The sequence below is a fragment of the Lachancea thermotolerans genome (assembly GCF_000142805.1).
Source record: "Lachancea thermotolerans CBS 6340 chromosome B complete sequence".
NCBI lineage: Eukaryota > Fungi > Ascomycota > Saccharomycetes > Saccharomycetales > Saccharomycetaceae > Lachancea > Lachancea thermotolerans.
In genome coordinates, this window is record NC_013078.1 from 644,221 (window position 1) to 659,110 (window position 14,890).

The 14,890-nt window shown below is 49.4% G+C and overlaps 8 protein-coding genes across 8 annotated transcripts; 3 read left to right on the forward strand and 5 right to left on the reverse strand.

Annotated features, from left to right (window-relative positions):
* Positions 1 to 122: 122 nt before the first annotated feature.
* Positions 123 to 2,360, forward strand: GYP7 (GTPase-activating protein GYP7; the record flags this gene model as incomplete). The annotated part of the gene is made up of 1 exon (XM_002552088.1): positions 123 to 2,360. One exon carries the CDS (start codon positions 123 to 125, stop codon positions 2,358 to 2,360), a length of 2,238 nt encoding a protein of 745 aa, XP_002552134.1.
* A 146-nt stretch (positions 2,361 to 2,506) lies between these two features.
* Positions 2,507 to 4,672, reverse strand: RAP1 (DNA-binding transcription factor RAP1; the record flags this gene model as incomplete). Its single annotated transcript, XM_002552089.1, has 1 exon — positions 2,507 to 4,672. One exon carries the CDS (start codon positions 4,670 to 4,672, stop codon positions 2,507 to 2,509), a length of 2,166 nt encoding a protein of 721 aa, XP_002552135.1.
* A 966-nt stretch (positions 4,673 to 5,638) lies between these two features.
* PPN2 (putative serine/threonine-protein phosphatase) lies at positions 5,639 to 6,388 on the reverse strand (the record flags this gene model as incomplete). The annotated part of the gene is made up of 1 exon (XM_002552090.1): positions 5,639 to 6,388. One exon carries the CDS (start codon positions 6,386 to 6,388, stop codon positions 5,639 to 5,641), a length of 750 nt encoding a protein of 249 aa, XP_002552136.1.
* A 1,770-nt stretch (positions 6,389 to 8,158) lies between these two features.
* YPD1 (Ypd1p) lies at positions 8,159 to 8,575 on the forward strand (the record flags this gene model as incomplete). Its single annotated transcript, XM_002552091.1, has 1 exon — positions 8,159 to 8,575. The coding sequence occupies one exon, from the start codon at positions 8,159 to 8,161 to the stop codon at positions 8,573 to 8,575; it is 417 nt and encodes a 138-aa protein (XP_002552137.1).
* Positions 8,576 to 8,707: 132 nt separating this feature from the next.
* Positions 8,708 to 10,318, reverse strand: MGS1 (ssDNA-dependent ATPase MGS1; the record flags this gene model as incomplete). Its single annotated transcript, XM_002552092.1, has 1 exon — positions 8,708 to 10,318. One exon carries the CDS (start codon positions 10,316 to 10,318, stop codon positions 8,708 to 8,710), a length of 1,611 nt encoding a protein of 536 aa, XP_002552138.1.
* A 191-nt stretch (positions 10,319 to 10,509) lies between these two features.
* On the reverse strand, positions 10,510 to 11,511 carry PHO13 (4-nitrophenylphosphatase; the record flags this gene model as incomplete). The annotated part of the gene is made up of 1 exon (XM_002552093.1): positions 10,510 to 11,511. One exon carries the CDS (start codon positions 11,509 to 11,511, stop codon positions 10,510 to 10,512), a length of 1,002 nt encoding a protein of 333 aa, XP_002552139.1.
* A 180-nt stretch (positions 11,512 to 11,691) lies between these two features.
* ALG9 (dolichyl-P-Man:Man(6)GlcNAc(2)-PP-dolichol alpha-1,2-mannosyltransferase) lies at positions 11,692 to 13,347 on the forward strand (the record flags this gene model as incomplete). The annotated part of the gene is made up of 1 exon (XM_002552094.1): positions 11,692 to 13,347. The coding sequence occupies one exon, from the start codon at positions 11,692 to 11,694 to the stop codon at positions 13,345 to 13,347; it is 1,656 nt and encodes a 551-aa protein (XP_002552140.1).
* A 58-nt stretch (positions 13,348 to 13,405) lies between these two features.
* ADE12 (adenylosuccinate synthase) lies at positions 13,406 to 14,710 on the reverse strand (the record flags this gene model as incomplete). The annotated part of the gene is made up of 1 exon (XM_002552095.1): positions 13,406 to 14,710. The coding sequence occupies one exon, from the start codon at positions 14,708 to 14,710 to the stop codon at positions 13,406 to 13,408; it is 1,305 nt and encodes a 434-aa protein (XP_002552141.1).
* Positions 14,711 to 14,890: the final 180 nt, after the last annotated feature.

Consider the following 14,890-nt stretch of genomic DNA (forward strand, 5'->3'; position numbering starts at 1 on the left):
TGATACACATCGCTATATGAACTATGAACTAATGTCACCTTTAATTTTAGAGGAGATATCCCCCAAAGAAATATTCTTCTGAGCACACGAAACACTACCTCCAAAGCGTAAAGTGTTTCAAGATGTCAACGGAGCTGCTATTTTGCAAGTCGAAGGTGTACGTGCACTGTAGCAAGAAGGCCGAGGACAACATTGCTGGATTCTTGCTGATTACGAGGGACGCACAGCAACCATCCCTTGAAGCCACTTTGTCATGGATTCCAGAGAGAGAGCTAAGCAAACTACAGCTGAATGAGCTCAACCGAGCTGATGGGAATACAGCAAAGCTAGCAAAGATCAAGAAAGAATTAATATTGCAGGCGCAGTATGCCGCATGGGCGTTTTGCATTAAAATTAACAGCATTTATTCGATTCAGTTCCGCGCACCAAGCCCTAGCGGTTGGTGGTATGGTTCGATTGCTATCAACTCAAAAAACTCGCATGACCAAGGATCAATTCCCATACTGTTCTTTCATGATAAGGAGTGTGCGTCCACCCAGGCGAAGCAGAAGGCGTTGAACAAATCTTTTGATCCGTTTTCAGGAACAGACGTTTATTGGGGCGCAAGCGACTTCCGAGATGCAATAATGCAGCTTGTCGACTTCAAACAGACGCTTGTGGACCCCACGGTGTGGCTTGTTAACGCAACATTAGACGATCTCAGGAATTTTTCACCACAAGACAAGAAAGTTGAGGCCGAAGCCAGCACAAAAGACTCCACCTCACCCAAATTCTGGGATATGCTAGATCAAGCCAGATGGAACGTCATGTCCAAATTTGCTGACTTTACTTCGAAGTCTACTAACAAGGTGGTCAATATTTGGAGTCAGCACCCTTTGGTACAGTTTGTCGATAAGCACAACAACAACCCTTATGTCAAAAAGATTATGACCAATCCCAAGGTTCAGGAAATTCAAGATGATTTCGACTCTGCAAGGATTTACCTTGCAAAGTGGGCATTAGGAGTAAAGGAGCAAGCAGAGAAATATCAAACGGCAAACGGCCTCGATGACACCTACCGGCGCCTTCTTTTCAATGAGCTAGGAAGCGATGGCGAGGATGTCAAGTTAACTGATGAAGAGCTCAATATAGCCATGCAGAGGTCCCATCCTCTAACGAGACAAAAATGGGACTCTTTCTTTGACTCAGAAGGGCGGCTGCTCATGACTGTGCAAGAGGTTAAAGACTACATCTTTCATGGAGGTGTTGCAGACATGGAGCTAAGAAAGGATGTGTGGCTCTTTCTATTAGAAGTTTATCCTTGGGACTCTTCTTTGGAAGAAAGGCAGGTGTTAACTCAAACATTGAGGGAGAGCTACCGTGCAAATTACAAAAGTAAATGGGAGTACCGCCAACCGCATTCAGATGAAGACGAAGAATCTTACTGGCACGATCAAGTTCTTCGTGTTGAAAAAGACGTCAAACGTAATGATAGGGATTTGTCCCTGTACAAGTACAACACCGAAACGGGTGAAGCCCCTGCCTCGCCCCAGCAAGACTTCGATCAAGGAGCCGAACAAGTTGATAGCGATGTTTGGACAGTGAAGAACCCTCATCTTCAAAGTCTCCGCAGTATCCTCCTGAGTTACAACATCTACAATAATGACTTAGGGTATGTGCAAGGAATGTGCGACTTGTTGTCGCCAATTTATTACATTCTTCAGGATGAAGAACTATCATTTTGGGCGTTTGTAAACTTTATGCGCCGTATGGAAAGGAACTTCCTTAGAGATCAGTCTGGCATCCGCGACCAAATGATGGCTCTGACTGACTTGTGCCAACTAATGCTTCCAAAGATGAGTGCACATCTTGCAAAGTGTGATTCCTCTAACTTGTTTTTCTGCTTCCGCATGCTTATCGTCTGGTTTAAGCGTGAGTTTGAATTTGAAGACGTTTGCAGCATATGGGAAGTGTTTCTCACAGATTTCTACTCCTCACAGTTTCAGCTTTTCTTCATGCTCGCTGTGCTCCAAAAAAACAGCGCTCCTGTTATGAACAATCTTGATCAATTCGATCAGGTTTTGAAGTTCTTCAATGAGTTGAAAGGAACCATGGATTGGAGTGATTTGATGATCCGGAGTGAGCTTCTGTTTGTTAAGTTCAAGAAAATCATGGATACGCTTGAAAGGCGAGCAGAACTGGCGGAATACACTCTTTTGACAAGCGATGGGAGTGTCATCAACGAAAGCTCAGCTGCGGCTAGTGAACAAAATGCTTTGGCAACTCAAACTTCACTGATCACCGAAAATCTGAAACAGTTGATGTCTAAGAAAATAGTCATCAAGAGAGAGCCGGCTAGGAATAAGCACTCAATTAGGTAGCCTTTAGATGAGGACATCATTCAAGCTGGGATTTATGAGGTTTTAGGTCGGTGGAGGGATTGTGTTCGTGAAATAGGTATATACGCGTAACCAATAAATTTGCACAATGCGGTGATTTGTGATTTACTCACTTCTTAAAATAAAAACTATACCAAATCGCTAGCGATAAACCTTTTCCTCATCTCGATTCTCCCTGCGCCATGTTTTTGGGTCAACTTTTTGATGTTCGACTCCTCTCCAGATCTCAACATTTCATCATCTTCTCGAGTCCAGATGCCTGGGATATTCATGGGTGGATTAGAGCCAAAGTGGAACATACAGAGAAAGTACCTGGGAAAAACCATCAAGTCACCTGAGAGGGCAGTGAGAATGCTAGTGCTGAAAGTTTTACGGACACCCACATCGTCGCAAAGATCTTGTACTAGCTTTTCAGCTTGAGAGGGCTCGTAATCCCTGGATATAACCTCGTTGATTTTATCCAAAAACTCCCTGGTGCTACCAAAGTGGAAGAACTGAGGCATAAACAGTTCATTGGTAACAAGTGCAGGTGGGAAGGGAATTTTATCAGGGTCAATTTCATCAAACTGGGCTTCCTCGTTCGTAAAGTCATTTCTAATAGATTCTGCGATCTCTTGAGGATACGCAAAAGCCGCACCACCAGCAGACTCGATTTTGGAAAGGTCGCGTCTGAGACCGGAAATGAAGTTAAGCGTTTCTTCATCCAAGAAATCACCTTCAGGGATAGCGAACGCAAGTGCTGCGGGGTCAATAGCCCCGCCATTTGCTGCGATAATAGCGGCAGCCTGTTGCTGCTGCTGTTGAGACAGCGTCTTGACTTTCTTGGCGAAGCTGTTGTAATTACCTGGAGTTGGGACACCTGGCCTTTTGGGTCTGTTTGTCATGTTCTTCATCGCTTGTGGAACCCTGCTCTGAGCAATCTCGTTTTCGTAGTACTCAATGTACCTGTCAATACCGAAAGTTAACAAGAACTTGCGAAATCTATCTCTCCACGCGTTTTCGGTGTGATTTGGGTTCTCATCAGCATACTTTTTGAAAAACTCTCTAGGAACAGGGCCACGGCGCTCGCCAACCCGGAAATCTTTGAAAGAGGGTCCTGGGTTTTGGCGTTCGTCGCTACCAGCTCCGAAAGAGCCCTTCAGATTTCCGTCAGGAGCATTTATGTCTTTAATTAATGACTCTCCAGTATCAGGATCCATCTGATAAATGTCACGGTAAAACTGCTTTTTAACTTCAACGGAGAGCGCGTAGTCTTCTGAGGCAGTGAACTTATTCTTGAGTGATTTTGGCAAAACAGTGGTCTTGATAAGGTCGCCATTATCGTCTCGAACCAGCTTGCCGGTACTGTCAACCTGATATACAAAATTCAGCCGTTTTGCAAGATAAACCCGATAGCGATGCCTTATAGAGTTGCCCGTGTGCTTAGGCACATAGTGTGAAATCTCGTCAAAAAGGGTGTGGGTGGTGCGTCTTGTGGGATTCTTACGCACTACGTCAAGGATAAATTCGTCCTCCTCTTCTGTGAATGAGGACTTGTTGTGGGATGCGGCGGGCTGACGCGCAGAGGGTGGGCTTGGCGCCACGGGGGTCTTAACGACATCGCTCTCATCTCCGCTAATGCTATTCTTTGCGGAATCAACACTTTCTCTTCGGGCGCCAGCGCCTTGATCCTCGGAGCCAGCATTGGACTCGGCTGTGACCGAAGCCATAGGCCCACCGTTCGTTTCAGATGGTTGTGGGGTGTCTGCGTCAGGCCTTTTATCTTCGCCAGGTTTAGTAGACGGAGATTCAACTGGCTGCTCCGCCGTCTCTGACGCGTCGTCCGCGGGTGCTGTCGGTTTTTCCCCGCTTTCATTCTGGAGCTGAGTATCTATCACAGCGCGGAACTCATTGTAGGGAACCAAGAAGGGCTGCACCTTCATAAGCACGTTGTTTTCGCAGCATGTTTTGATGTACGTCGGCGTCACTGTGGGCAGGTCTGAGGCGTTTATCGTGGAAACAACAAACTCCTTATTGGACTTGCCAGAGGGCAGCTCCGAAAGCACAGTCCCGCCGTGGCCGCTGACCAGCTGCTCCAACTCCTGGCGACTCTCGTCATGTGCAATGAAGAAACCTAGATCTTGGAATATGTCTTGTTGGTCGTCACCTCCGCTGCCGGCGCCTTCGTCCTTGCCAGACGCGTCCTTGTCGCTCCGTGTATCAGGCTTGCCATCCTCGTAATGCTGTGACTGGTGTTCTAGCGCGTCCTCAAACGCGTTTGTGGAAGGTGTTTCGAAGTCATCTTGCTGAGACATCACGGACCGCGTTACTTGATGTCAGTGTCTGGGTGCGACTTGACGCGTAGGGGCAGCTTAAAAACCCATGTACCTGAAACCTTGACCTTTCCAAACTACTTGAGCCGGTAATCATTCCTCACGACCGTGGAACCGGTCTCCGGGTAACAGGACATCGACTGTAACGATGTACGAGAGATAGGTAATAGCTGGGCGGCTAACGTGTTATGTCCCAGCGGTGCCAAGAGGCCGGAGCTCAGATAGCAGTAGGAGAGCCCAATCGAGCCAGGACATATGTTAGATGAAGTATTAATCAAACGAGAGCTCCCCGAGTGACTTTTGGCGTCAAACGCCGGAACTTGACCGCTCGGTTTTCAAGGAATCACATAGGAGCGTCCGCGACGCTTCCGCACTGGTTCAGCCCATTAAATTGCTTCCAAAACTATCCGCAGAGAACTTCTGGAATACACTTCTGGGACGCTCGTGCTGGGTGGTGGCATCCAGGAAGAAGGGAGAATTTTGACCTTAAAATCTATAAAACTAGTTCGTTCAGAGTGATACCATACCTACCACGCTTGTCGTCCTTATCCAGCCCTTAGTATCCACAGGGAATAAAAGCGCTAGTAAAGGTTCAACAAGGGGGAGTCGTTTCGGATGCAGAATCGGGCTGGGATGTTAAGAAGTCAACTACAAATTTCGAGGCGCGTAGCGGAAAAGCTGGTCTCTCCGCGGGTTCCCTGCATGGAATGTGAAATGTCAAGCGTTTCTGACTTTGATCCGCAGATGCTCGAACACATCTTAAACAAGTTCATGGGCAGAAATCAAAGTTTCTTCGTTTTTAGTGACCAGTATAGCAACGATGCGAAGCTCGCACGTGATGGGACCACCAGGTGAGTTGTAATGCGCAGCGCGCAGTCCCACGCGCCGGGAAACATGAGTACTGCGCGCGGGCTTCAGGACGGAAGTTCGGCACCGGTTGTCGAGAGCTTAGCGCATTTCCCGGCACTCAACCTGATGGAGAAATTCTTGGTATTCACCGTCACGATAAACGACCTCAAGAGCGCTCAGCTGGCCGCCGCTAACGCAGGCGGAGTCGAGACCCTTGGTGCGCTTCCGCAGGGTCAGGCCGTTGCTGGAATCGTGGCCGTAGAAAACGGTGGTGTTCCGGGGCGCGTGCTGCCCGTCCCAGAACTTGTACCAGCGCCGCGAGTGCTTGAACTTGAACTTCGAGGTCTTGGAGTGGTCCTCGGGAAGCATGTACTTCATGGTGGTGATATCCTTCACTTTGGGCACGTCCTCGCGCGAGAGGTCTGGGTCGAGCCCCGCGTGCACCGCGACCAGCGTTTGCGGACCGAACTCGATGGCGAGCTCGGCCGGACAGTGCTTCGCGACCCAGTCCAATCTCTCCTCGCCCAGCTCGCGCGCCACGTCCCTGTGCATCCGGTTGACCTGACCGCGCGGAGGGATATAGCTCTCCGAGCTGAACTCGAGCGGCCTCCAGCGCGCGTGCCCGCTCGACAGGCGCTGCTCAAGCCCCACATGGTTCAGGTACGCAAACATCACGTTGACCTCGTGGTTTCCGAGGATACAGTGTGTCGAATCCTGGTGCTCCCGCATGTAGTCCACCACCGCCCGGGACTGCGGGCCCTTAGAGGTGAAGTCGCCCAGCAACACCACGTGGGTATTCTCGTCCTTCGCGTTCACCTTGGCCATGAGCTTGGCAAACTCCTCAAACATCCCGTGGACGTCACCGACGAATATCTACCGCTGCTGCTCATTCGCAACAATGCTCCCCTGCGTGTGTATGAGCGGAAGCGATCTTTCCGGAGCGGCGATCACCAAGTAAGTGTAGCCCAACGATAAAAGCACGAATAGCGAAGTCCCGAGCGCAACCCATACGTTCTTCATGTTCGGCATTTCTCTAGTCCTTGGTTGGACGACGGGCGATGACCTGCTAAGATGCGTGGGAGCCTAATATATCTGCTGTGCTTCCGCGTGTCAAGCGATTATCACTCACGTGTAGCTAATAAGTTTCCCATGCATGTGGCTAAGCACCGTCCGGAACTCGCGATCTGCCGCGCGGGTTACGCAAGGCTTGTGATGATGACGGCGTTAGCGGCACGTTGGCTCTGAAATAAGCCGTGGCCGATGTTACCCGAGAGGTTGGGCGACTACTCACTCTGTTCTTGATGTCCATTAATTGGGTGCGAACTAGGTGGCTTAAAAGGCGAAAGAAATATCTTTGTTAGGCACACACAGAACTTGCTGAGCCACGTAGGCTGAACATCGCCGGGCCTTCCATGTAGCTCTCCTCGGAATGCCCGGAAGCGGAACGAGTGCGGTAAAAATGGTGGGCTGCCTGCGGAACGGCTTCTCGAGAAACAAATAAGTAGCGTAGCGAGCACGCCATGGCCCGGCTCGGGCTTGAGCACCCAGCCCGACTGGGCACACGCTGTGCTGAAGCACGATCTGCAGTCCTGTCGTTCTTTGGGCTCTCTTGCTTTTTTACACAATGCAATGCACGACGGCAGCTGCCGCAGCAACACAGCTGCAGTGGAACTTCCCTCAGGACCCCGCCTAGCGTGCTGTTCGAGCACAATGGCTTCGACGCTGTCCTTTCCACAACCCTACGCGAGCGCGCGCCGAACGGCGCGTTTGACCCGCGAAAGTTAATCTTGCACATTCTTATCGAGAACTGAACGGTCGCCCAAGAACCGGGCGCATGCAGCGAACGCAACCTTCTTGAAAGAGTAGCTGCCACGCTAAAACTAGTCAACCCCCCCACCGCAGGACTCGAAGAAGCTGCGAGGAGTATGGTGCGCGGCGGTGGACACGAGCAACAGAAAACGCCTGGGCGCACTGTGGAGTTGTCAAGCTTGGTTGACAGCCACGGAGCCAGCGGCGGCACGCTGTTTGGCAAAGACCGGACGTCCTGCAGGAGTTTGTCTGCCGCCTCTCGGGTCCTTGATTTGCCAGTCGCAATGCATTAGCCACGGTTCTGCACTAAGACTGGTCAGGAGCATCGTCGACCGGGAGCGTTACTGACTGTTTGATATGTTGTATTACTACGGGATTCCACATTCCTGACGCGCTGTCGGCTCTAGTACAAGCCGGACCGGGGGAAAAGTGGCAGAGCTTAAGCTTGGCTTGAACCGAGCGTAACTTTATTGTCAATCGCGTCAAGCAGCGCGCATAAGTACTACAAACTAGTCAGTATCCTCTCTTGAGATAGGTATCCACAATCGGTTAAGAAGCCCGCACACATTGTGAGAGTGGCTTTCGTGAGATACGACTTTATGTTTTCCTATCACGAATCCACACCCTGCCGGCGTGGTGAACAAGTTGTAAACTACCAACCCAAACTGCAAAAAAGGCTACAGGTCACCAGAAGATCGCCCAGCCAGTTCCTCGGAAGCACTCAAAGAACCGGTCTGAAACCAACCGTAACCATATTCCGCAGCCACATTTAGTATTTATCTGATCACTGCTCTAAACGTCTAGCTTAAAATGAATACAGTGCCGATCCCAGCCGGGGTGATCAACTGGAACACGCTCAATGAAATAGTGTCAATGGACGAGGACAGTCCGGACTTTTCCAAAAACTTGATAATTCAGTACCTCGAGCAGGCCAACACGACATTTGACCAGATAGAGCAGGAGCTGCAAGGAAACTGCGATCTCGAGCAACTGGCATCGCTGGGTCACTTCCTGCGTGGCTCGTCCGCAGCATTGGGGCTGCAGCGCATCTCGTGGGCATGTGAGCGCATTCAGAACTTGGGGCGCAAACGCGAGGGTGGCGTCGAGGGTCAGCAGCTGCCCGATTCGCACTACGCACAATTGATTACAAATGCTCTGCAATGCGCCCGAAACGAGTTCAAAGCTGCAAAAGCAGAACTTTCTGCATTTTACAAGTCTGAACTTTAGCACTGCCGGCGCGTTTTTCTCGCGTACTGAGTTTCATTAGATACTGAGTCAACACATAAATCTTCCAACACAAGCACACCAATGGTGTGTGTTCATTGCATTATAAACAGTTTTCTCAAGCATCAGCCTGTTTCAGGGCTGTTTAGCTATTTCGGGGTCCTTTTGGCTGCCGAGGTGAAGTCCAGCCATGAACTTCAGCTCCTGCCGATCGCACGCCGCGATTACTTCGTCTGGGAAGTAATCTTGCGCGACCTCGCCGTTTTCGAAATCTGGGTTGTACTTGTAGTCCCGAGCGTACCCCAGTTCCGCCATCAATTTCGTTGGTGCGTTGCGTAGATGCATGGGGATGCCGCAGCTCGCAAACGAGTTTTGGTTTTCTCTTAGCTTGGCATTCACCTGTTTCCAAGCTCTATATAGTTGCACAGATTTGGGCGCTCTGGCAAGCGCAACGCTGCATTGTGCCAGTGCTAGATCCGCTTCTGGAAGGCCAACCTTCATAACCGCGTCGTGCGCAGCTACCGCCAATGGCAGTAGCGAATTGTCGAGCACGCCTATGTCCTCTGACGCTATTCGGATCATTCGGCGAGCAATATAAAGCGGGTCCTCCCCTCCTTGTAGCATACGCGCAAGGTAGTAGAGCGCAGCGTTCTCGTCGCTTCCGCGCACTGACTTGTGAAACGCGGAAATTGTGTCATAATGGTTCTCGCCCTGTCTATCGTAATATGTTCGCAGTTCCGTAGAATTTCCGTTGATGATCTCGCGAATGTCTTCTTCTTTCAACTCTTTTGCATCGTCTCTGGTGGAAACCTCGATCATCTCAAGCAGGTTTAGGGCTCTTCTGGTATCTCCCATTGAGATGTCCACCACAAATTCCAGCACACTCCGGTCCAACTTTAGTGGGTGATTGACTTTCCAAATCAAGTGCCGGCACTTGTTGAGCATGGCAATGCCCCGCGAAAGCACCAAGCACATTTCGTCAGTACTGAGCTTTGTCAGAACAAATATTTGACAGCGACTCATTAAAGCGTTGTTCAATTGGAAGCTGGGGTTTTCCGTGGTCGCCCCAATCAATACAATATCGCCTGCCTCTACATGGGGCAGCAGGAGATCTTGCTGACCCTTGTTGAATCTGTGAATCTCGTCGATGAAAACCACCGTAATCCTTTTAGTTAGCGAAAATTCGCGTCTGGAATTTTCAAAGATCTTTCGAAGTTCCTGTGCGGTTGCTTTAGTTGCGCTAGTCTGAATTAGCGTATAAGTCACCCCGTTGGCGTGGCTTTGGTTGACTGCCTTGGTCAAAAGCCGTGCCAACGACGTTTTCCCTACTCCTGGAGGACCCCAAAGGATCATTGAAGGAATAATGCCTTGCTGGACAAACTTGTAGAGTACCCCGTGCTCTGAAGAGATAATATGCTGCTGACCGACGTACTCTGCAAGTTCTTTAGGTCTTAGCTTTTCGCTCAAAGGTTGGTGTGCGATTTTCTGAAGGTTCCTAACATCTGCATTTTCACCTTTTGAAGGCTGCGATTTGGGCTTTTTAACCTTTTCCTCAACCTCAATGATCTCTGGTTCGTCACTGGCCTGCTTTCGCTTCCCCTTGAGAAAGCTACTCAAGGTGGGCTCTTTTTTGCTTGTCTTTCCATCGCCAGTACACTTATCCAGGTGTGAGTTGATAGCTGAGTACTTAACCTTCAAGTTGCAGACGGGGCATGATATCAATTGTTCACTTTTTGATGTGTTCATTCTCTGATTTCTGGCTCATCGCAGATTAAAGGCTTCATGATAAAATTCCCGTTTTTTCGGCGTCTAGATCAAGATACAGGATTTAAGCATTAACTACAGACATGAGTTCTCTAAAGTGTATAAATGTGTATATAAACGGTTCCAGTAGGTATGGTAAAATGCGCCAGCTATTGGGATGCCATTCTGCTACTCTATTTGGTCAGTTCATATAGGTCTCCCAGCTTCTCAGCGTAGTACTTTGGTAAAGGATGGTCACCGGTCGAGTCTAAAGCCTTCTCCTCAGTCTCGATACCAGTCAAAACCAATAAAGTGCCCCCCAGCTTCCCTTCGATGCCAAATCTCATATCAGTGTTGAGCCTGTCACCGACCATGCAGCACTTGGATCTATCTATCTTCTTCGAGCTGACAATAGCATTTAGCATGTTAGGGTTGGGTTTTCCACATGCCGCAGGTTCCCTCCCCGAGGAGAAAGCCACGCATTCAATCATGGAGCCCGCACCAGGCAAAATGTGGCCCTTGCTGGGGTATGTGGAGTCGATGTTGGTGGCGACAAACTTGACGTCAGGCTGCTGCAAGTATTGCAAAGTCACAGCTAAGCGGTGGTAGTTGATTTTGGTGTCCAGGCCCGCAATGACGCACTTCACATCAGGGTCAAGGCCGTTCTTGAGAAAGGGCGAACTAGAGATATCAAAGGGTTCATCAAGTCTTGGATCATTGCATCCCAAAGATTCGATTCCCATGAGTTTCAGTTCCTCGGTTATGCCGGCCTCGCCAAAGACCCAGACTTTGTCTTTTCCGGGGGTAAGCTTCAACGTGTCGCGAACATACAACGCGGACGCGTATCCAGAGGTGAAGATTTGGTCTTCAGTGACTTTGATGCCATAAGAGGCAAACTTTTTAGTGTAGGCAGCCCGGGATTTGGTGGAGTTGTTGGTGACAAAGTACAGCTTCTTGCCGCGCGATAATAGCATCTCCAGAGTTTCGTTAATGTGAGGCAACAAATGCGATCCTAACCATAAAACACCATCACAGTCAAACAGAAAGGTGTCATATTGGTCTAGAAGTTCTTGCGCAACTTCCTTACTGTTGACCTTAACAGGGCTATTGGTTTGAGTCATTTTCTTTATTGTATTGGCCCTTTTCTGCAGATATCTAGTACAGTCTGCAGACTGAAATAGATACTTTGTTTTCATTTTTATACAACGTGTTCAGGAAAGATCAGGTTTCACTCTTCTAAAAAAAGAGGCACTCCAGAAGCCGCTCAGCCCTTCGAATCTAGCGCTCTATCTTGGGCCGCGAATTTGAGATTGAAAGCTTAAGCAACAGATTGTTAAGCGCTTCCAAACAGGCGCGCAATTCGCATCTACATCCGGATGAACTCTAATTGGACATCTGTAATTCTTTTCGGAGCTTTCGTCGCTTGCCGCTTCTACTTGCAACCTACCTACTCGCTAATTTCAGACTGCGATGAGACCTTCAACTACTGGGAACCGCTTAACTTCTTACTTCGTGGTTTTGGAAAGCAGACATGGGAGTACTCCCCAGAATACTCAATCCGTTCATGGGCATTCTTGATACCTTTGTACAGTGTACTGAACCCCTCCATGAGAATTCTGGAGGCTTTCCACCTTCCGATGTTTAACTTGTTTTACATTGCCAGGTTCTTTCTCGGGTTGTTCAGCCTTGTCATGGAATGGCTTTTTTTCGAAGAGATAAAGTCTACTCTCTCCACTCAAACTGCCACGTTTTGGCTCTTCTTCCAGGTTTTTAATCCCGGATGGTTTCATGCGTCAGTTGAATTGCTGCCTTCTTCATTTGCTATGATTTCGTTACTAGGATCCCTGAAATTTACACTGCGATACTTATCTACAGGCGCCCAGGATGCTTTTGTGAAGGCACTCCTGTTCAACTTCGTTGGTGGCATACTTGGTTGGCCCTTCGTTATGATTCTGAGTGTTCCCCTAGTGGTGCACTACATTTTCAGTCACAGAATTTTGAATACGCTCAAAGCGGGAATCTCTGCCGCTTCAAGACTAGCAGTTGTAACAGCTGTGGTATTTGCAGTTGACTCTATGTTTTATGGGAAATTTACGCCTGTTGCATGGAATATTGTGATGTACAATGTAATTGGCGCGAATGAAAAGAGCGGGCCAAATATCTTCGGAGTTGAGCCTTGGTACTACTATATTTTTAGCCTGTTGCTCAATATCCCTCTCCCTGTACTTTTAGGGTCAATAGTTGGGCTTTCAAACTTGCGGTTGTGGCCAGTTTGGGGCGCTCTTGCTACGTGGCTGACTGTCTTTTTACTGCAGCCTCACAAAGAAGAACGGTTTTTGTATCCAATTTACGGTTTCGTGACGCTAGCATCAAGTGTTGGCTTTTCGAGTTTTTGGAGGAAATGGAGCGGATCAAAGCTGACGCGAAACACTGTTTTCTTGATTCTATTGTGTTCAACAGCGAGTCAAGCCCTCCTACGCATGTTCGCATTAGTCCAAAACTACAAAGCTCCTTTGGACGTATACTCACATCTTCCCGAAGCCTCAGGCCCTCAGACCGTATGCGTGGGTCGTGAATGGTTCCACTTTCCAGCCTCAATGTTCCTGCCTGATAACTACAGGCTCGGTTTTGTTCCATCGGGCTTCGATGGCTTGCTACCTGGCGACTTCAAAGAAACAGATAGTATTTTGAACAGTATAAGAGACAAGCCAGTAGGTATGAATAACCAAAACTTGTTTGACTCTTCCAAACTGGTGGTGACAGAACAGTGTGACTATTTTGTGGACTTCATGCTGCACAGCGACAACGAAAAAGACGCGTTTGATCCTACAAACCTGCCGCAGGGATGGAAAAAGCTCTACAGCGCTCTTTTTGTAGACGCGCCTGAATCCAAATTCTTTGGCCGAGCACTGCTACTCCCAGAGGGCTTGACGAGACTGATCCCACAACAGCTGCAGTCGCGCTGGAGTAAGATTTATCAAGTGAAGTACCTGGAATACTGCATATTTGAGAGGCACAGAGAAGAGGTTTAACAGAAGAAATTTACTATCTAGATTTAAAGACATAACATCGCACAGGTCCGAGGCCAGCTTATTTGGAGACTTGCTTATACACCATGCTCTCACGGGCGGGACCGGTACCGACCCATTCAATAGGAACACCAACAAAGTCTTCAATAAACTTCAGGTATTTCTTGGCATTTTCAGGCAAGTCCTCATACTCGGTGATCTTGGTAATGTCCTGCTCCCAACCTGGCAAGGTGACGTATTCCACGTCGACCTTCCCCAAGACATTTAGGTCTTCTGGGAACAAATCAAGCTTCTTGCCTCTGAGGGTGTATGATACACCGACGGGGATCTCCTTGAAGGTATCCAAGACGTCGAGCTTGGTGATGTTTAAGCTTGTGTAACCGTTGATGAGGGTGGAGTATTTCAAAACCACCAGATCTAGCCAACCACAACGACGCTTACGGCCTGTGGTAACACCGAATTCGGCACCAATGTTTTGCAGCTTCTCACCAGACTCGTTGAGCTGCTCGGTAGGGAATGGACCTTCGCCGACACGGGTGGTGTAGGCCTTAACAACACCGTAGACCTCGTCGATGACGCGAGGAGGAAGACCTAGACCCGTACAGACACCGCCGATACCCGTGTTCGAGGAAGTCACGTATGGGTAGGTACCAAAGTCGATGTCGAGCATCAGAGCGTTGGCGCCCTCGACAAGGATCTTCTTGTTGTCGCGGATGGCGTTGTGCATGAAAACGACGGAGTCGACAACGAAGGGCTTGAGCTCCTCGCGGTACTTCTTGTAGCGCGCTAGCTCGGCGTCAGCATCGTACTCGAAGTCACCGTAACGCTGCTGACGGGTCTGCACCAGACGGCGGTACTTAGTCTCGAACTCCTCCCACGCGCCGGGCTCGTCGTTGACCAGGTGGTGTACACGCAGGCCCGAACGCGAAGCCTTGGTCGCGTAGGTGGGGCCGATACCCTTGCCCGTGGTTCCGATGTTCTTGCCGTCCGTGGAGGCGCCAGAAAGCTCGGCCTCGCGCAGCTTGTCAGTGCGCTGGTGGAAGTCGAACACCAGGTGCGCACGCGACGAGATGAACAGGCGCTCGCGCGCGTCTGTCAGGCCCTTGGCCTCCAGCTGCTCCAGCTCCGCGAAAAACGACGGCACGTGCATCACAACACCGTTACCGATTAAGTTCTGGCAGTTGGGGTTAACCAGCCCGGATGGCAGCATGTGGAAGTCGTACTTCACGCCTTTGACCACGATCGTATGGCCCGCGTTGTTCCCGCCAGCGGCTCTGGCCACGATGTCGTATTTGCCAACCAACAGGTCCACCAGTTTGCCTTTGCCTTCGTCACCCCATTGTGACCCTAAGACCACGTTAACCATTGCTGAAAAAATGTGTTGTAAGAAACTTGAGAGTAGAGAGTCTGTACAGTGTCACAGAGCCCTGTGCTGTATCTTCTAGTCTACGCTGTTTTGCGAATCCATTACTTGTAAGAGTGTTAAGAAGCTTGAAAAATTGTGTTGAGCCTGTGAATCATATAAACCAAAACTTTTTCGAAGTGG